Source organism: Rutidosis leptorrhynchoides, chromosome 6 (genome assembly GCF_046630445.1).
Source record: "Rutidosis leptorrhynchoides isolate AG116_Rl617_1_P2 chromosome 6, CSIRO_AGI_Rlap_v1, whole genome shotgun sequence".
Classification (NCBI taxonomy): domain Eukaryota; kingdom Viridiplantae; phylum Streptophyta; class Magnoliopsida; order Asterales; family Asteraceae; genus Rutidosis; species Rutidosis leptorrhynchoides.
Window position 1 is genome coordinate 57,959,062 of NC_092338.1, and position 22,514 is coordinate 57,981,575.

Below are 22,514 nucleotides of genomic sequence, written 5' to 3' on the forward strand. Positions count from 1 at the left end.
GACCCTTGTCCTCAGTCCATGTGCGCTAACGAACGACCTACCTCTGTTAACCCCTGGAATAACGGTACCATCAAAACGATATCGCTTCTTCGGCAGGGTAGAGGGTGGCTGCACGGGCGCCTCCTCAGGGTCCTCGTCGGAATCCTCGTCACTGGAGTCATCAGAGGATGAGTTGTCGGATGATAAGTCATCAAAAACAGCTGGAGGTGGCTCTGCTCAGCTGGTAGTCATAATCCGGTATCTGAAAGGCGGAATCGGCACGACACGTCCATCAGGAAGGCGTCTACACCAATGGTTATGCTCATTACGGAATGGAACGTCCCCGTATTCCCCGGGAATCACACCACCACCGGGATGGGGCTGTGGCTCCGGAGGTACTGGGATGAGTGGAGCTGGAATCTCTGGTGGATCCTCATGTCCTTCTGAGGTGATCACTGGGTCGGGTGCATAGCCACTGGCTCCAGAGGACGAAGTGCCAGAGTCACTGGAGTGTGTCGACGACGGGATCTGTGAATCGGCAACAATGACAGGCGAGGTGGAGGGTGAGTCTGAGTCGCTCTCCAAAATGATAACGGGCGGGACATCCGACATCTGAACATGAAAAAATAACTTTTTTCATGTCAGTAAGTCATAAAGCAAGCACGTATTAGGCACTACAGAAACCTAGGTTGTCTAAAACAGTATACAGCATGGCAATAATAACAAAGCTAAACAGAAATAACATGTAAAAGCAGATAGTAATCATGCAATAGCAGAAATAAGCATACAGCAAGTTCGCATGGCAGTAAAGATAAGCAATAGCATGCAGTAATATCACATATCAGTAAAAGTAATCAGTAGCATGCAGTAAGTTTCGCGGAAACAAGTAAACTAGCAAGTTGTAGATTAGTCCTATTAGTTTAAGTTGTAACAGTAATATAAGATTGACTACGAGATTTCAATGTTTCAAAGTAGTAAGAAAAGTATATGTTTAACCCTGGGCACATGGTAACTAGACTTAACGTAAATATAAATATCACCCCCTAAAAGTACACCTGGAGAGTGCGTATGTCCTTGAAGTATTAAACACTCATTAAATGCTAGGGCGACTAGCCTGAGTGGGGATGTCAAACCCTATGGATCCATATCTAATATTCGCGTTCACCGGTTCAAAAACCAATGATTAAACGTTACCGTGCTAAGGGGAATCTTTATGCCGTTATATAACCCACACATATGTAAAGTTTAAGTACTCGTGTCAAGTAAGTAAAACATAAAAAGCGCATGTATTCTCAGTCCCAAAAATAGTATAAGTAAAAAGGGAAGCTATAACTCACAGTGATGAAAGCGGTAAAGTCGGTAATGAAAGTATGCAAGTAGTAAGTCGGTCCGAAAGGTCGTCAACCTAAATCAAAGGTTACTAGGTCAGTAGGTTGTCTTTATAAGTTCTAATAGTGCATAAAATAAGTTTAAGTGTCATCATCATCATCATTCATCATCATAAAAGCTAAGTAAGTTAATCAAGTATAGAGGTCAAAATAATAGGCTGACTTAGATCAGCTTCTACGACCTCTACATAAATTGATTAGACGCGTAGTCAGTGGATATGGCTCCGTATGTGAGTCCTATAACCGCTGACCAATTTTCAGAACCTAACTCGTCTTCGTTTGACCGTGGCGAAGGTTTAAGTGCGAGTAGGTCAGAAATTTCAGCACAACGTTACAAGGGCGTAGTGAATTTCGGAGGGCCATAAATCCTAAAACGTAACTCGGATTAAGACGAGGCCTAAACGAAAAATCATCTACTCGAACCGAACTACTGAAAATCAACTTTACAGTAGCCCAGGTTACTGATCAGATCCTGAAAAACAGTAAACAAGTGCTCCGGTGGGGTTCTTAGTGCTTGATGCTCATCACGGTTCTCATCCTTGATGCTTGTAGCTTCAAGTGTACAACTCGTTGATGGTTTAGCATCACTTTTGACCAAGATTATACCATCAATACACAATATGTTAAGATCAAGTAATAACACAACTCATTTAAGAGTCTTAGATGGATGATGAATCAATGTTACATCATATCCTTAGTCTTAACACAATTACAAGTTACATTTACAACTAAAGCTACAAACTTTACATCAATCAAACAAGTATGAACATAATCTAAGTTAAATGAGGTGATGAAACCCTAAGCTAGAGAGCTTGGATCCTTTTCACACAAGTTGCAAGGTTACAAAGCTAGAAAGCTTGAACCTTTAGTGTTCTTGAAGATCTTGAAGCATAAAGCTTGGATCTTTAAGTTATATGAAGACCATAAACACAAGTTTTGATCTTTATAACAAAATAATGAGATCATAAGTTAGAAAACTTAGATCCATCAAAAGATATGAAGATTCAAGCTAGAAAGATTGCATCTTGGTTGTTCTTGAAGATCTTGAAGCATAAAGCTTGGATCTTTAAGTTACATGAAGATTACAAACACAAGTTTGAATCTTTATAACAAAATAACAAGATTAAAGCTAAAAAGATGTAGATCTATAAAGTAGGTGAAGATTCAAAGCTAGAAAGCTTGAATCTTCAATGTTCTTGAAGGATTCATGCTTGAATCAAGATGTAATCAAGATCAAAGCTAAAAAGCTTGATCTTTTAAAGAATGATGATGATGATCACGAAAAGGAAAGGAGAAGAAGAAGAAGAAGAAAAATAAAAAACTTACAAGTTTTAGAGTGAGAAAGGCTAGAAAGGAAATAAGAGAGTAAGTGTATGTGAAATACAAATGAGAGCAAGTGTTAAATGGATGGAATAAGGGTGGTATTTATAGGAAATGAGGGTGAGGGTGGGGTGAGTTGGCCGAAATTTGGAGGGGGGACAAGGGGGACAAAAGTTTGCTTTTTGGTTAATGGTTGTCTAAAGTTGGTGCTTATGTTAGGATCTCATGCAACATTAAGGATAATACTTGACATAAATGCTAGCATGTTCCCTCTAATAAATGGGCATTTGTCTTACTTATTATTGGGTCACTTGTAATTAATAAGTGGGCTAAATAAATGGGCTACTAGCTAGAGTAGGGTGGTCTTAAGTCTAACAAGGTAGAAAGTCCAACAAGACTAACTAGTAAGCATAATTAAATTAGTACGCATAATTAAGCATTCAAAAATCCAATTAATTATTTTTATAAAATAATAATTAATATTTCGTAGTCATAATATTCCGATTACGACAAAAGTTAAACGTGTGCGCAGTTCGCGGTTTATTCGAAACGTTAAGTGACACTAACGGTCATAAAGCATCCGGTGATCAAGTTAAGTATCCTACGTACTCTAAGGCACGTTTTAACATATAAATGAAAGTAAAACATGTATTTAAAGATTCCAGAGTATAAAATAGCATAGTACGCACAAATACGCAGTTTCGCTAAAATACAAGGCATAAAAGCAAGTCGAAAAAGTCGGTTGCTTTATATACTGGGAATTATATGTGGGTCCCAGTTATATGAGGTGAGCTCTCAAAATAAACAAAAAAAGCCCTAACCTTAATAAAAACGTGAAATTACAATCGGAAAATTTCAGCTGTAAAAGAAAATGGTAGCAACAGATTTGAAGTCGGAAATCAAGAAATTAATTTAGTTTAACTTGTTTAGGTTAAACTATCCGTGATTTAAGCTTATCAGCTATTAAATCCTTACTTGTTTGCGCTTGAGGAACTTGTTTAAGTGTTCTAATAGTTATCTGAGCATGGTATTGGTTTGAGTTGAAGTACATATTTGAAAGTTTTGTATTAATTGCAGTGGTTTCCGGTATCTGACATTGACATTCCGGTAGTGCGAGCAGACCGAAATACGCTTGCAGGTTTGTTATATATATCTTTATTATCACAGTGATGTATGAATCTTGATGTGCTAGTTGTTGTTATGCTTAATTGACTTGGATACTTACAGCTCAAAGTAATATATAGTTACTTGTATGTAAAATCTACCTCACACGCTTTTGGTTTTCCCTTATTTAAAGAGAGGGCAATGTTCAGTATCGTTCTGAAATTGAGTAGTAGGTTAAATAGCGTTAGAGGTTACATACAGAGTATTATTGAGGTTGGCAGCTGCACATTCTTGTAAAGTAATACTCCGTATATTTATAAGATTACTAATGATATAGCCTCAACTTTTGTTCTACAATCCTCTTGACATGTTAATATGTTCTATACAAAGAGGTTAACAATTGTTCACGGAAATGTAAATAAATTGTATGATGCAAGTTGGAATCTTAAGTGCTTTATCTTCTAGTACTTATGTTTCTTCCTCTACAAAAACGGGTTCCACTACAATGAGTTAATGATATCTAAACTGACACATTTATGCACCCCTTCTTCTATTTACCATTTTTATTTTTATTTAATTTACATTGTACAGGACTCCAGAATGACCACAAGGATATCATTGAGAAAATAAATATACAATGATTTTGTGAGTTCATTTAGTTTTCTTTCATATATAAGTGTGGTATGGTTATTTGTAAATTGAGCAGATTTTTAGGGCACTTTATATATTAGCATGTCTAACTTAGGTTTCTAAGCAGTTGTGTCTATGAAGATTCGTGCTATGAACTGCTCACGCCCTTGAACCCCAAGACCTACGAATGCTATCCAAGGTCTGGCATTGAAGGGTGAAAGATTATGCATGTGCAAAGTATCACGAAATGTGGTTTTTACAAAAGTTTTAAACAGGTTGTAGAATGTAGATATCCTTTTAGATTTTTACACTATTCATTTATTATTAATTCTTTATATATGTTAACAAATACGTTGTATAAATTATAATTTCACTTTCTAGAAAATTTGTGTGAAAGAATTTTGCTCTTAGTGTTTCCAAAATCTTCTCACAAAATTTCTAGAACCTGAATTATATTTTATATTTATATCTGTTAAAATATTAAGTCAATTAACAATAAATGACCAGAGTAATAATTTAAATCGATATCTACATTCGACAATTCGTTTAAAACTTTTGAAAGAATTTTATCTTCAGGGTACGTTGCCCATACATAATCTTTCACCGTCCCAAAACCAGACATTGGTTTATATTCATAGGTCTTGGGGTTCAATATATCTTCATAGACACGTGCTCAGAAATCACTTACATTAGACATGATTGATGATAATATATAAACTACCGTAAACAACTGTTAAATCTTCATTGAAAGCCATACCACAAGTAAAAATGAAAGAAAACTAAATGAACTTACTAAATCATTGTAAATAGTGTGTCAAGAAGTTACTTCTGAGTGCTTAACAGCTAAATTGATGCTCAATTTGCATCAGTAATCACAAACGGACAGTAGGCTTACTATTCTGCTCGTGTCACTGCATAAAAAGGGATAACACTAGGTACAATACTTGGAACTTATGAAGATAATAGATTTAAATCCGAATCCAAGAAGCCCGCTTTGTAATTTGTTGACTTTCTTGCTTTTGGAGTTAAGCCTGAACTTGAAAAGAAACTCAAGTACGTCGAGCATGTTTGCACAGGGGTAATTTTGGGAAAGGAGCTTGTACAATGCACCAACCAATGCACTCATCCCTGGTTAGTCATCTTTTTCACTCACTCGGCTCAAAGAATTTTGAGATCGCCAAATATCACAGTTGATTAGCAGCAGGTTATATCCATTTAGCTCAAATCAAATTATTTTCACTTATGTTTCCGGAGACATTTAGACCTCTGGAGCACTAGCACAGGAGTTATTGGGAAAAGATGAAATCAGGTGTGACATGGCCAATAGTGGTGACCGCCATGCTGGTTCTATTCTTGCAGGTCTTTTTTTTTAAAACACGTACCTTGTCTATAACAAATAGTACATTGAAAATTATGAGTATGAATAAATATTATGCTATTCTTTATTCTAAAACTTGTGTATGGTTTCAGTTTGTTGATGAGAAAGTATGATTGAATACAATTATTGGGATGGCGGGCCCGATGTGGAACAATAAGAAGAAAGCTGCAACATGGTTTGCTCTTTGTACTTTGGTCGGAGCCTCATCCTCTTACTTGTCACTTTTAGGATTGGACTAGGAAGTCTTGTCTTAATTAGGAAACTCTCTTTGAAAGGTGTATGGGTTGCTAGTTTAGTAATTAACTCCCCCACAGTGACTTTAATTAGGAAACTCTCTATGAAAGGTGTAGGGGTTGCTAGTTTAGTAATTAACTCCCCACTTCACTAGGTTGTCCTATTGAACTCAGATATTGGGATCTCCAGTCAACTTAGTTAGATTTTCCTTCATATAAACATTTTATTCAATGTCTTCAGTCTCATTCCTACGCACGACTTATACACTAACTCTCTGTTTAAGTCTTTTGTCAGCGGATATGCAATATTATACTTTCATAGTCAATAATGATAATTCTTGCAGAGATGAGTTATCGTAAACACGGGTCAACAAATTGATTTTTGTTGTAAACACGGACCAACAAATTCACATAAATTGTTTTTGAGTTATAATGGGTGGCGTGATAATGAATTTAGGATTGGTTTGTGGGACTTAAACACGGGTCAACAAATTGATTTTTTTTACGAGACATGATCGGCCACTTGGGAATGATGATAGACTTGAATGCTTAAATAAGTAACTAAAAGAGCATGGTTACATTAGCATCCCAGTTTATAGGTCAAGGTCAAATGTTTGGTCTTGGTCTGATCGACATCATTGGGCGTTTAGTAAATATTAATATCAGAGATGCTGGCGGTCGAAATAGGAAAAAAACCAATATATGTGGTTGACGAGTTTGTGATTAAGTTTTTTTGGACTCGAGGCGTGACTCCGGAGTGAGGTAGAGGTCACAAGCTAGATTAACAAAGTTGAAAAGTCAGTTAAGCCTTGTAAATTGAAATTAGCATTACACGAACAAAAAGTGTTTTCATTGAGGAATGATTGTATCTTAGTTTTTAGTGGTTTTAATTGGGTTTTAACGTTTAGCTTAAAAGGAGTTTGTGTGGCTCGATTCGTGGTTTTTCGATTGGGGTCATCATCTTTTTGCTCTTCACAGTGAAGATAGTGTGAGTTTGAGATATGAGAAACTCCCCCTCCTCCCATTCTGTGAATGCTTAAAACCTCTTATAGAATGTTGTTGGTATGTTTATATTAGTTGTTGTTCTTGGAGAAGAACATGAATAGGTTACACCGACAGAGTACATGAATAGTATCATGATCATATCATACACTATTCGAGTGTAACCTATTCATGTACTTCTACAACTTCAACAACTAATACCAAACATAACAACTTTCTTTAACAACCTTTGTGAGCATTTACAAAATAGGAGGGGAGTTTCCTATATATCAAACACACTTTCTTCATTATGAGGAGAAAAAAGACGATTCCCCTTAATCGAAAAATCACGAATCGAGCCACGCAAACTCATTTTAAGCCTAGACGTTAAAACCCAATTAGACCGACTGAAAGCTGAGATACAATCATTCCTCAATGAACACAATTTGTGTTCGTGTAATGCTAGTCTCAGTTTACAAGGCTTAACGAACTTTTTCCACTTTGTGACCTCCACCTCACTCCCGAATGCCTTAGACGAATTGTCGTAGGTAGGTATCGTTTTAAATATTACTCTATTCATTTATTATTAATTGTTTTAATATGTTAACAAATACTCTCTCCATCCCACAATAATGTTGCGAGTTTGACTTTGAAGATTTTCCTAGTTCGTTGAACGTATATCTTCTTAAACACATGCTTAGAAACCACTTACATTAGACATGATAATATACAAAGTACCCTAAGCTAAATTTACAATTAAAACCTTACAACACTTTAAAATAAAAAAAAATGAATGAACTTACAAAATCATTGTAGTAGCGTGTACTTGTGGCTTTTTCTAAGGACTTAACACCCGAATTGAAGCTGAATCATAACCGATAGGCTTACTATTCCGCTAATGTCAGTGAATAAAAAAGTTATATTGTGATATGGATGTTGAATGTTTTTGTGTATGATAACACTAGGTACAATACTTGAAACATATGAAGATAATAGATTTAAATTCGAATCCAAGAACCTGCTTTAAAATCTGCTGAGTTTCCTGCTTTTCGAGTTGGGCCCAAGGTAGAAAAGAAACTCAAGTGCGTATATTATGTTTGCACAGGGGTAATTCTAGGAAAGGAGCTTGTAAATGCACTAGCCAATGTACTCACTAGCCAATGTACTCACCCCTGGTTAGTCATCTTTAAAGAGAATATTCGGATCGCCAAATATCACAGTAGAAAGTTGATTAGTAGGTTATATTAATTAAACTTAAATCATAATATTTTTACTTATATTCTATATTTATGGTGGTATTTATACCACAGGAGCACTAGCAGATGAAGCTGAAAATTTTGAATCAACATATAGCGATGTTTTTACTGCTAAAATATTGGATACTGAACAATGCAAGGAGTTGAACATAGATGCTAAAGGAAGGCTTACACTTGCTGATGCTTTGGTATATGCTTGTAACCTAGGTGTGGATATGGTATATTTTATCTTTCACCCAGCTGTATTTTTATTGAAAATTATATTTCTTTGTTTTCTTAAAATGCAGAATGTGTGTTACCAAGTTCTTTTGTTTGTTTGTTTGTTTACACTTATATAAATATTTATGACAGCTCATACTACTGACATTGTTGCAGATATTTGATTTGGCAACATTGACAGGGGCGTGTATACTATAGTTGCACTTGGGCCTTCAATTGCCGGTATATGTACTCTTATTATTATTTTTGCACGAAATATGAACCAAGTTTCATTGAGTTTTTGGATGCTCGAGTAATTGTGAGTACACTCTTATCTTTTGGTGACACATATTTCAAAAACCAGGTGTCTTCACACCGAGTGATGAGCTGGCAAAGGAGGTTGTTGCCGCCTCGAAAGTCGCCGGAGAAAAACTATGGAGGATGCCAATGGAAGAAAGCTGCAACAGGGTTTGCTGTTCCTACTTTGGTCGAATGGGTGGTTTCAAACTCTTCGTCTTGAAGTATCATGGTCCCCACATGACTACCTGAGCACAGTCCTTTAGTTGAAGGAATCAGTGTTTACAATTGAAAATGCTTGTGAAATGGGATTTTTGGTATCGGTTATATTTCTTGACTAAGAACGATTTGCGGTTTGCAGGTGGCTTGTAATGGATGTTGTTTCTGTTTACATGCAATCAATGTTGGTGTTTCGGAGCTATGTTGTTGCATGCAAATCTGGAACAATTTATTTTGTCATTGTGTTGGAATGTGGGACTTCAAAGTATCCAACTTAGCATATTTTCAAACTAAGTAAAATGGTTATAAACAATCTTCACTTGTAAACAATCAGATGATCTCTTAAGGAACAATATGTTGTCTACAAGTAGAAGTCGTAGAGATTCTAGAAGCCAATTAGAAGAAACTTCTAAGATTACTTTGACATTAAATTGGATGGAGTAATATTTGATTGTCAACTCGATCTTCTAAAAACTAAAAGCTTGGGTACTTCATTGGTCAAAAACTTCTGCCATAGCGACAGTTCGTGTTAAATGCAACTATAATTATGAGAACGGTATGTGTTTTAGTTGGTTGTATATTTTGTTTAGTTAGTATTACCTTTCATTTTTAAGAAACGAGTATAATACTACTAGTTATCATAAATCATACGGAGTATTTAGTAATTAGTCAGTTATAGTGTTTAATATTGATATTGATGTGATGCTAGTCAAGAAGTTTAGCCAAGTATGTGTCAAACGACATATATATAAATCAGCCAAGTATGTGTGGTGTAAGTTGTATATAAAGATTAAAAGTATTTCATGATTACAAGGCGATGATTTGCATATGCCAAAAAGATTTCAAACACCAAAAATTAGTTAACCCTATAATCATAACTTCATAAACATCACTGTTGTAAAAAAAAACCCGATTACTCCTCGATTGATCTATAATTACACATTTTTAAGAGCAATCCGTATCAATTTTTCAAAATTCGTTTAATTAATCAGTCAACGCCATTAATGCGTCAAAATCGAATTTGATAATCAAAGTCGGTTAAAGTCTAAATTGGTCAACATTTTAACATAAATTTAAACTAGAACCTTAGAGTTTTTGAACATAATGAACAAATTTAGACAATTATTCTAAACAACAACAACAACAATACCCAATCCTGCACATGTGTGATGACCCAGAAATTTCGACTAAATTTAAACTTAATCTTTGTATGATTAACATTTCCGACACGATAAGCAAAGTCTGTAAAACTGAATCTCAAAATTTTTGAATTACTTTTATATATTTAAATACCCTTCGGTTGTTTTCGACGATTCGCGAACAATTATATGTAAATAGATACATATATACTATAACATGAAAAGGTAACAATGTATTAATTGTTTGATACCGTACATTAAACTTATTGGTTTAAATATCTATTTGAATATATATGATAAGTTGAAATATTTATTATTAAAATTTATTTATAAATAACTTCCAATGTGTATTTAAAAACTGATTTATATATATTAAAAAGATATATACATATATATAAAATTTTAAGTTATTTAGTAAACGATAGTAACATTTTCAAATTGCTACAGTACCCAAAATGCTACAGTGTTTTTGAAAATCACTATTTGCTACAGTGAAATTGACTTTGCTACAGTGAATTGCTACAGTAAAAATTGACTTTGCTACAGTAACTTTGCTACAGTGGTATATTTTATGGATGATTTAAGACTATATTTTGACAAAGGTACGATTCACGAAACGTAAAGTACAAGTTTTCTCAGCGTACGAAAGGGCGTTCGAAAAACCGGAACCGGGACATAAGTCGAGTGACAACGTACGACTTATCGGAACAAAAATTACAAGTCAACTATGCACGTGAATTTAATATAATATATAATTAATTAATTTAAATTATATATATTATATTTATATTTTATTATGTCGACAAATGTTAGGACAAAAACAATGTGAGCTGTCCCTGGTCCTCATGCGAGTCGCATGGCCAGAAGGCCATTTCCATGCGAGTCGCATGACTCCAGATTCCAGGCCAGGTACTATAAATTCAGGTGTTTTGCTCGAATGAAAAATCAAACACACATACACAAATATATATTACTCCGTATAATATTTATTATTATTATTATTATTATTATTATTAAGATTATTATTAATCTTATTAATCTTATTATTAGTATTATTATTTTTGCGATACAAAAATAATAATGTACATAAAATATTACGACGGAGTACTGTCCAAGTAATTTTCAAAACGAGTTTCCGAGCGAGCTAGAGCTAAGGAAAATATGGGTTATTGCCAAGGAAATTATGGGTAATGTTCGGGGGTATTTTTGTGAATCAAACCTCGTGTTTATCATCTCCGATGCGTCTACGTGCTTTCCTGCAATATTGTATATCAATATTAAACTGTGAGTTTCATTACTCCCTTTTTATATATATTTTTGGGACTGAGAATACATGCGCTGTTTTATAAAATGAATACAAAAACTAAAACTGATTTGAGTGAGTTTCATATGATCCCTTTTACTCTCTACATTTTTGGGCTGAGAATACATGCAAATGCTTTATAAACTGATTTACAATATTTATATGCGTGAGTTTCATATGATCCCTTTTACTCAATATATTTTTGGGCTGAGAATACATGCGCAGTTTTATAAATTGTTTTACTAAATGGATACAAATACTAAAACTGATTTTGTGTGAGTTTCATTTGCTCCCTTTTTAAATGCTTTTGCAATATATATTTTGGGCTGAGAATACATGCACTTTATTCTAAACGCAATGGATACAAGTACCTACTAAATTCTACACTGAGTTTGAACCGAAAATCCCTTAGCTTTGGTAACTGTTAACTGCTAGTTATAAGAACTGGTGGGCGCGAGTAGTAGTATATGGATCCATAGGGCTTGATATCCCCGTCCGAGCTAGAGCACTAGCCTTTTAACGGACGTATGCTATTTGAGAAGCGTACACGTTGGTTTGCGTGTATTATTAAGATGATTATACAAAGGGTACAAATTATATAAGCATTAAAGTTTAGTTACCAGGGTGCTCAATTTTGTAAAACCGATTGATAAACGTTTCGGATGAAACAACTGAAATCTTGTGATCCACCTTTTATGTAGAACCGATTGATAAACGTTTCGGATGAAACAACTGAAATCTTGTGATCCACTTTTATATAATCTATTGATAAACATTTCTGGATGAAACAACTGAAATCTTGTGATCCACTTTTATATAATCTATTGATAAACATTTCTGGATGAAACAACTAAAATCTTGTGATCCACTTTTATATACAGATTATACGAAACACTAAAACTATGAACTCACCAACCTTTGTGTTGACACTTGTTAGCATGTTTATTCTCAGGTTTCCTAGAAGTCTTCCGCTGTTTGCTTAGATGTTAGACAAGCTATGTGCATGGAGTCTTGCATGACATATTTTTCAAGGAAACGTTGCATTCACCAAATCATCACCATGTATCTTATTTTGACTGCATGGTCAATGGAAGTACTGTTGTAAACTATTATTTATGGTGATTGTCTATATGTAGAAATCATTAGATGTCGAAAACCTTTGATTTAAATATTCATTTATGGTGTGCCTTTTCAAAAGAATGCAATGTTTACAAAACGTATCATAGAGGTCAAATACCTCGCAATGAAATCAATGAATGACGTGTTCGTCCATATGGATTTGGACCGATCGTCACAACATGCAAGGTATGGGGGAGGTGAGATGTAGACAATTCTTCCTCTACCCTAGACTAGAAGAGAAGTCGTCTCTCTAACCACGAGTTGAGAAAAAATTCTCCACCCACCGAAAGAGAAAGTCATCCCCCTACCTAATCCAGAGTAGAGAGATTGCTTCCGTGAGGACCTCCGGCAAAAAAAAAAAAAGGAAAATTAAGAAAATAAAAGCTAGAAAAATACAAAATAGAAAGTAAAAAACGGACGCCATGAAAATGGTGGAATCAAATTTCCATGGGTTTGAAAGCTGCCTGGAAATTAATTTAGGCTCTAAGCGGCAGTCAAGTCGCCAATAAATCGACGTTTGTTGTTGCCTCAATTAATAGAGCCAAAAGTCAAATAAAACATAACTCGAAAGGCGTGCCCGGTGGAAGTTGTTGCCCAAGCAAAGAGCCAACCACCGGTAACAAACCAAACACTACTCATGCACCTTTACGGTAGACATCTCCGAAACCACCCAACCAAAAGGCCACCAACCAAGCTCGGGAGCAAAGTAGGTCGTCCTCAGCCGTAATAGCCCCAAGATGCACCGAAGGATGCGAGGCACCGCGCGAACACGCACACACACGCACACACATACATAATACATAAACCTATACACATACCTACATGAAACCGTACGTAAACATACCTGCATACATACATGAAACATACCTACGTACCTACTAACATATATACTACATACATAACATGCATACTTACATGAGCATACTTACCTACGTACATACATAAATACCTACATACCTACATACCTACATATGGCAAAACATCCATATACGTAGATTTATACATAGTCATACAAAAGCCTAAGTACGGAAACATACATGCATGCATACCTATATACCCACCTGCAAACAAACATAAACATACATGCATACAAAAACAAACTAGCATACATATATGCATACATAAACATACATACATAAACATACATACAGACGTCCAAAAACATAAATACATACAAGCATCCGTAAACATACTTACATGAAGAGGCATACATACTCACATACAAACATACATACATACACGACATTCATCTAAACATGACCATACCTGCATATACATAAACCTATATACATACCTACATACAACCGTACATAAAACATACATGCATACATACATGAGACATATGACCTTACCTATAAACATATATACATATATACATATATACAAACAACCATACATACATAAGATGTATACAAACATGAGTATACATATCTACGTACATATATGAATACATACATACCTACATAGGCAGACATCCATATACGTAGATACATACCTAGTCCTACATAAGCCTATGTACAATAACATACATCCCTATAAGAAGTCGTGTCCTGGGTCAATAAAAGCTCCTTCATGTCGATCTTAGTTTATCCTTCCACCTACGTGTAGGTCGACCCCTCCTCCTTACGTCTTCCACCATGAGTACCTCGACTCTCTTAACCGGGGCAATACGTGGTCGCCTCATCACATGTCCAAACCATCGAAGTCGTTCTTCTCTTAGCTTGTGGATGATGCTTCTAACTCCAAGGTTCTCTCTAAACACCCCATTTGAAATCATATCTAACATGGTTTTACCACACGTCCACCTAAGCATCCTAATTTCCGCCACCTCCATCCTTTTTTCTTGTGCCTTTGTCATTGGCCAACTATGATCCGTACAGCATGACAGGTCTAATTGCCACTTTGTAGAACTTCCCTTTCAATTTAAGCGGTTTCTTCTTGTCGCACAAGACCCCCTTCGCTGCTCTCCACTTCAACCATCCTACCTTAATACGATGAGTCACATCCTCTTCTATCCTCCCCGATTTGTGGAGCACCGAGCCTAGGTATCTAAACGACTCTTGCGGATGCAAGATCTGGTCTCCAATGCTGATATTCACTCCAACATTATGTTTATCTCCAGTCCTGTCGAAATCACACCTAAGATATTCCGTATAAAGTTTATGTTTATATTTATGCTTTTATTTTATATTTACACAAATATAATTTTTGAAATTTAATATTTATGTGTGTATTTAAGCAATAAAAAAATCAAGTTCAAAAGTGACTACTATTGAAAGTATAAGGGTGTAGGTGCTCGACTGAGAATTATTTGTGGGACCCAGCTGGTGTGCTGATCAAGTTATTTGAGCTGAGCTCGCAAAATAAACAAAAAACTGAAACAAGCCCTAACCTTAATAAAAACGTGAAATTGCATTGCAATCGGAAGGTAAAAAAAAAAAAATGGTAGCAACAGATTTGAAGTCGGAAATCAAGAAATTGATGGATAAAAGAAGTGATTTGGAAACTGAGATGAACATTATAATCGAACGTCTTTGTCAGCCCGGCGGCCCTGGTCTTTCCGGCAATCTCGTCGACTCCGAGGCAATATTACTTCTTGTTTTACCTCCATAAATTTAATTATAGATCATCATCAATATTTACGATTTTATATTACTTGTTTGCTGTTATAGTTAATGCCTTATGTATTAAAAAAGTTTCAATTTTTGGTTATTAGATTTAAAGCAAGAAGAGAAACATTACAGGACCTAGAATAAGTTAGAAATTGTATTTACAACTACAAGTTAAGCTACAATCCATGATTTATGTTTAGCTGTTGATAAATCCATACTTGTTTATGCTTAAGGGTTTTGCTTAATTGTTCAAAGAGTTATTTGAGCATGGTCTTTGGTATTGGTGCGAGGGCTTTTAGAAATCAACAAGTTAAACTATCTGTGATTTAAGTTTATCAGCTATTGAGCATGGTATTGGTGTGAGGTTCTCTTCATGGCAAGGAGAAGTTGAAAATCTTTTGAACATATATATTACAAATACACTTTTAGTAATAGTTGCATGATAAACAGTAGGCTGACATTATTAATCACTATTAAGCATTCTTAGTGCTTTAACTGTATTTCATGTTTTTGTGTTTTGTGCAGTTAAACTGCTATGACTATATGCTCATAGCTCATTCGAATATAAGCTAAACCCAAATATTTAGATTGTATAGTATGTCCCGAAAGGTGTCGTTAGATTACATAATTGTTTTATGATACTAACCACATTATGTAGAAATCACCAGTAAAATTTAATTAATTGGATTTGAATTTAAGTACATATCTGAAAGTTTTGTATTAATTGCAGGGGTTTCCGAGGTCTGACATTGACATTCCAGTAGTGCGAGCAGACCGAAATAGACTTGCAGGTTCGTTAAATATATCTTTATCACAGTAATTTATGAATCTTGATATGCTTGTAGGTGTTATGCTTATTTGACCTGAATATTTCCAACTCAAACTAATATCCATTTCATATATGTGAAATCTACCTCACATTTATCCAACCATTTAACTTCTATATACCATTTTTTTTTATTGTACAGGATTAAGGAATGATCACAAGAATATCACTGAGAAAATAACCAGAAATATAGAAATTCTGCATTCATCAAGGCTTGCTCCTAAATCTTCGACTGCTATGGACTCAGGTTACTAACAATAAACAAATTCCCTAACCACTTATACAAACGAAAAGTATTATGTACTAATTGTGTTTCCATTGTGTACAAGGTGATAATACAGGATCAATTAGCCAAGGTGTGGGTGATATGAGTTCATCTGTGAGTAGCATGGATGTTGATGTCAGCAGGCCGTTTGCAATGTTGGATGAAATAACTGAAGAATCTCCAGCAGCAGAGGATGGTTTGCAACTTGGAGATCAGATAGTGAAATTTGGGAATGTTGAATATGGTGATAATTTGCTTTCAAAACTTGCATCTGAAGCTCGCATGAATGAAGGGCGTCCTGTACCTTTGTTACTTATGAGACAAGGGACTTTGATTAACTTGACTGTCACACCTCGAACATGGCGAGGTCGAGGCTTGCTTGGGTATGTCCATTATTTTGAATTTTGTTAAATTTCAATTTACTAAAATCTGTTATAAGTTATACAATTAAAATGATGATTAGATATCATATAAGAAAACAATTTAGGAGCTTTAAAGTATTTGAATACACCTTGGTAGCATTTGGCTTTAAAGTACTACTGTGTAAATAGTAGATGCTACTCATTTGAATAGTTAGCAATAAGATGTAACCCAAATTGCCTCTTTTTTATGTAAATAGGTCAAAATTGCTACCTATTGAAGAAACAACCTAGATTTTGAACTTAATATGACATTTAGTTTTTTTTTGTCAATTTTTAAATGTTGTACCAAGTTAATAACATTTTGTGACGTTTAGTGAAACATGAAATGCGACTAACATTTGTGTACTTTTGTCTGCAGATGTAACTTTCGGATCTTGTGATGTGTTGGTTGAATGTCTTATCTAAACTGTGATATCTTTAAGTAAGGACCTCATGTGCATTGGTGTATGGATTAATGTCAAAATCTGGATTTCTTTTGCATTTTATCAGAACAATGATGTTAAAAGATTTTCTAGTGATCCTAGTTCATCCAATGCTTGATATGGTATTTTGCTAAGTTACATATATTTTATTGCTAGCATGCGCATCAATAAATTCATAAAAAAGCATTACTAGACCTTGAGTTTTAACTTGATACCCTCCACTTGTGAACTGGGGTTCAAATCAACTCTACACTAGTCAACAACCCAGGATAGTGTTAAACTTGTATTCAACAATATTCAATGAAGGGCCTTTCTGAGTTTATTGTGCTTAGATAGTAGTTGATACTAGAGAGTCAAGTATGAAAGATGAGTTGTACTATTGAATATTGATGATGATGTTCATACTTGAAGATAATCATGCTTGTGTACTTGCTTAAATGGATACAAACAGAAACATTGATTGTATCTTGTGAAATTAATTTAAACAGTCTTCTAAAAAACAGCTTTTCGCAAAACTAAAAGTGTTTTTTTTTTTTTTTTTTTTTTTTTTTTTTTTTTTTTTTTTTTTGCGAATAGCAATTTATGTAATCCGGATTTTAGAAGATGAATAACATGTTTTAGAAAAGAGTAAATAATAAAGAAAAATGGTTTATTTTGTTCAAAAAAAGCGTTTCATGTGAAGGTTGATGAAGTGAAACGGGTGTTGCTGTTGGATCGTGGCTGCTATTTGAGTGATAGTAATTGTTTGAAATAGACATGTTTATGTCTTAAAAATTTCAACATATATAGCAATTTTTACAGTGTATGTAATCTAGCAGAATCGTCCATCTAATCCCTTTTAAATTAAATAATAATTAATGAATTATAATGTGAAACGTTACTTGAGTTTCAATGGCATGTATACTCGATCAGTATATAAAAAAGTATATTGAAACGTTACCAGAATGGGGCTTTAATCCCTCATTTGCGATATCCTGGAACCCATTATTCTTTCGAATTTGGTAGATGAAGCACCCCTTACATTCTTCCGTTTTCCACGGTCATACTCACTGTCCCTGTTGAATAGTAACATATAAAAAAAATAAAACAAGGAAACACGAAAATCCTGCGTTTTTTTTTTTTATATGTAGAAATGTGGTACTTTACTCGCCATTCGTCTCCTATATAACATATACCAGGAAGATCCTCTTCTGTTTCTTCTATATCGAGAGTTGAACTCTCGGGTTCTGTAACTACTGATGAGTTTCCTTCATTCAGCGACACGAATAAACTCGTTTTCTACACCACTGTTCACTAAAGTATGTTAGTTGTGTGCCTAATAATATTTGAACCGCACTTGTTTCCTTTTACACGGAGATTCTTAATCGGAAACTGACATACGGGTTGGGTTGGGTCGAGACTAAAACGGGTTTGGATCAAAACGGGTCATGGGTTGAACATGTTTCAATTTTTAAATGGATCGGGTCCAGATGGGTTGGGTCGGGTTGATACCCATTTTTCATATGGGATTTTAGAATGATATATTTTTTGTTTGTTTGTTTGATTTTTTTTTTTGTTTTGTTTTTTTTTTTTTTTTTTTTTGTTTTTGTATTTTTTTTTCGTTTTTGATTACTAGTTTTAACTTCTATCAATATCTATATCTATATACTTATATAAAAAAGAGATTTGTTTAGTTTACTTGTCAACAAAACCATTTTTTAAGGGGTTGATGACAAGTGAAATTTACACTTGTTAAATTCTCAATGATTGTGATTAAAATCCATTAAATAAAAAATGAGAGCAATTTAGTACAGGTAATTCTAAAAGATTGTTGTAACTAACCAATTAGAAAAATATGCTTAATTATAGTAGAACACATCCATCCTTATAACAACTCACAAGTCAAATATAATTTGTTTAAGAAAAAAAAAAGTAAAGAGCGCCTTACTCTATAGCAAGCCATATATATTAATTACCACTTGTGAATTAGTAGGCCACTTACGATACATATTCATTATTGTGTGGTTATTCATTTATATGTCATTATTGTAAACCAAGATCGCTAGAGGAAAAAAAATTATGTTATTATATAACTACTCTTTAAACAGACTTTGAGTAGCCGTGCAACGCACGGGCTCAAAAACTAATTTTTTAATATTTAATGGTTTTAAATTACTATATATATATATATATATATATATATATATATATATATATATATATATATATATATATATATATATATATATATAGTGGTAGGATCAAGAGGGAAGTAACCATTCGGGGGGAAACGGGGGGAAGCAAAAATTTTTTTTTTTCGTTTTTTGAAAAAACTTTGTTCACGAACATTATAGATGAGATGAAAATATGAACATTTAGTAGAGACACTTTGTGATAAATGTTTTTATTTTGACGGAAAAACGCTCGAAGAAGTAATATATAACAATTATCGTGTTTTTCGAGCGTATTTTGAGGTTTTAGCTATTGGGGTTTAGATATTAGGGTTTATAGGGTTTAGATATTAGGGTTTAGAAATTTAGGGTTTAGATTTAGGGTTTAGATTTAGGATTTAGATTGAGTTTTTAACACGAACGGTTTAGAGTTTAGGGTTTAGGGTTTGGTGTTTTGGGTTTATGGAATAAACCCAAAACACCAAACCCTAAACCCTAAACCCTAAACTCTAAATCGGGCTAAATTTTACTTCATAAAACATGAAGAAAAAAAACGTTCATATTCTTCACGAACAATATTATCTTGAATGTTATTTTTGTCGATCGTTTTCCCGCCTAAATAATAACATTCATCACGAAGTATCTCTTCTAAATGTTCATATTTTCGTGTGATCTTGATGCCGGAAAAAAAATTCAAAAAAAACGAAAAAAATAATTTTTTGCTTCCCCCCGCTTCCCCTCGATTGGTTACTTCCCCCTGATATGGGCAGGATCAATGGGGAAGTAACCAATCGGGGGGAAGCGGGGGGAAACACATTTTTTTTTTTTTTTTGGAATTTTTTTTCACGCATCAAGATCACACGAAGATATGAACATTTAAAAAAGACACTTCATGATAAATGTTATTATTTAGGCGGGAAAACGATCGACAAAAATAACATTCAAGATAATATTGATCGTGAAGAATGTTAACGTTTTTTTTCTTCATGTTTTGTGAAGTAAAATTTAGCCTGATTTAGAGTTTAGGGTTTAGTGTTTTGGGTTTAGTCCATAAACCCAAAACCCAAAACCCTAAACTATAAACCGTTCGTGTTAAAAACTCAATCTAAATCCTAAATCTAAACCCCAAACCCTAAATTTCTAAACCCTAATATCTAAACCCTAATATGTAAACCCTAATATCTAAAACCTCAACATACGCTCAAAAAACACGACAATTGTTATATATTAATTCTTCGAGTATTTTCCCAGTAAAATAAAAACATTTACCACAAAGTGTCTTTATTAAATGTTCATATTTTCATCCAATCTATAATGTTCGTGAACAAGGTTTTTTTAAAAAATGAAAAAAAAAAAATTGCTTCCCCTCGCTTCCCCCTGATTGGTTACTTCCCCTCGATTCTACCACTATATATATATATATATATATATATATATATATATATATATATATATATATATATATATATATATATATATATATTAATTTATTTTTTTGTTTATATTAATTTTTTTTATTTTTCTAAGTTTTTTTTTTCATATTTAAAAGGTAGAAGTTACCTTAACATGATTACTCCTGATTGTTTCCAATTCATGTCTGACCACTACTAAATAGTTGTCCTAGACAGTATTTGAACTTGTGATTTTTTGCAAAAAACTCCTAGTCCAAATTACTAGACTATCTTGTGATGAGTACAATATATTATTATCAATATAGAGTAAAGAGGATATTATATTTGTATATAAAAAAGAGATGATAAATCTACTTACTTTATTTTATAATAAATCACTTGACTTTTATTATAAATCCACTCCCCAATAAGCTATTAATGCACTGTATAAGTTATTAATGCACAATTTGTTAAATATGTGAGTGGAAATATTACCCATATAAAATATAATTTTAAATAAAATACACTATGCTGTGTAGCAAGGGCGGATCTATGTAGGGACAGAGAGGGGCGCCCGCCTTTAGTGGATTTTTAATTTTTAGTGCAAATTTTTTTTATTTTTCTACTTTTTGCCCCCTTGGAATTTTTTTTTTCCAAAACCTTCGTATTTTTTCCAAAAATCTTCAAATTTTGCTCAAAAAACTCTATATTTTGCCCCAAACCTCCATGTTTTGCCAAAAAAAATCCTCACATTTTGAAAAAAAAATTCTCCCCCGGTAAAAAATTTCTGGATCCGCCACGGTGGTAGCTAATTATCTATATAAACATAGATATCCATATAAACAAATAAATACCGATAAATAGACAAGTCAATTAACAAAACTTCTATATCTATCTATACATTATATGAAGCGTGTGTCAATAATCTTATGTGTCATCTCCTAGTTAAATTCTCTTACGTGTTATCTCATGATTAAATTCTGCCACATGTCACTCCAAGAATTTTAGTCAGTTTTTAAAAAAAGAAATAATTCCATATTCGCTCCTTACAAATCGTTTATAATAATTATTATCTACAACCAATACCAAATTTACAATAATCTATTTTTGTAACTAATCCTATAATAATAATAATAATAATAATAATAATAATAATAATAATAATAATAATAATAATAATAATAATAATAATAATTGTTATTATTAACCAAAACAATTAATATATAATATTTTAAGGTATACATACAGGTTCATTAATATATATATATATATATATATATATATATATATATATATATATACATACATATATATATATATATATATGTATATATGTATATATATATATACATATATATATATATATGTATATATATATATATATATATATATATATATATATATATATATATATATATATATATCGAATACTAAGTTTTTCCATAAAATATTTATATAATATTTGTTACCCATTTCTAATTTATATTATTTTAGTATTATTTATTCTTCTTACTTCGTGTTTACAATCAAAACTAAGATTTCAATATATGTTATTAACTTGTTATTATAACTAGTTAAAGACCCGCGATTTTGCGGGTTTTATTGAATAACGATATCTTAATACAATCTTCATATAAGATTGAATGTTTAACATCAATGTACAGGTGAGAAATCAACATTACCTGATGTGATGTGATACTTGATGCTTTAAAAATAATAAAAGATTGAATGTTTAATATCAACATGTGAGAAATCAAGATAAATTGCAGTAATACAAATAAAAAATGTATAAAAATATTACCTTGCGCAATGCTAGATGATCAAACTCAAGAAATGTAATCCTCTTAGCGATTCGGATCGAGAAAAATGGTTAGAGTGTAGG

General features: G+C 33.3%; 2 protein-coding genes across 3 annotated transcripts; both read left to right on the forward strand.

Moving 5' to 3' along the window:
* Positions 1–7,699: 7,699 nt before the first annotated feature.
* LOC139855954 (leucine aminopeptidase 2, chloroplastic-like) lies at positions 7,700–9,532 on the forward strand. The gene is made up of 4 exons (XM_071845189.1): positions 7,700–8,188; positions 8,324–8,487; positions 8,645–8,710; positions 8,832–9,532. The coding sequence occupies exons 1-3, from the start codon at positions 8,158–8,160 to the stop codon at positions 8,684–8,686; spliced, it is 237 nt and encodes a 78-aa protein (XP_071701290.1). The 5' UTR covers positions 7,700–8,157; the 3' UTR covers positions 8,687–8,710; positions 8,832–9,532.
* Positions 9,533–14,929: 5,397 nt separating this feature from the next.
* Positions 14,930–17,430, forward strand: LOC139853310 (uncharacterized). Of its 2 annotated transcripts, none has more exons than XM_071842682.1 (5): positions 14,930–15,127; positions 15,887–15,947; positions 16,125–16,229; positions 16,324–16,630; positions 17,028–17,430. In XM_071842682.1, exons 1-5 carry the CDS (start codon positions 14,987–14,989, stop codon positions 17,047–17,049), a joined length of 636 nt encoding a protein of 211 aa, XP_071698783.1. In that variant the 5' UTR covers positions 14,930–14,986; the 3' UTR covers positions 17,050–17,430. The 2 variants fall into 2 exon arrangements, with proteins under 2 accessions (XP_071698783.1, XP_071698782.1); XM_071842681.1 differs by having other exon boundaries at positions 16,312–16,630; positions 17,028–17,429.
* The last annotated feature ends 5,084 nt before the right edge of the window (positions 17,431–22,514 follow it).

Coding starts and splice junctions, on each gene's coding strand:
- LOC139855954 (XM_071845189.1), top strand. CDS start 8,158: ATGTACTCACTAGCCAATGTACTCACCCCTG. Junction 8,189..8,323: donor AGCCAATGTACTCACCCCTG/GTTAGTCATCTT, acceptor TTTATACCACAG/GAGCACTAGCAGATGAAGCT. Junction 8,488..8,644: donor GTAACCTAGGTGTGGATATG/GTATATTTTATC, acceptor ACATTGTTGCAG/ATATTTGATTTGGCAACATT.
- LOC139853310 (XM_071842681.1), top strand. CDS start 14,987: ATGGTAGCAACAGATTTGAAGTCGGAAATCAAGAAATTGATGGATAAA. Junction 15,948..16,124: donor AGACCGAAATAGACTTGCAG/GTTCGTTAAATA, acceptor TTTATTGTACAG/GATTAAGGAATGATCACAAG. Junction 16,631..17,027: donor CGAGGTCGAGGCTTGCTTGG/GTATGTCCATTA, acceptor TTTTGTCTGCAG/ATGTAACTTTCGGATCTTGT.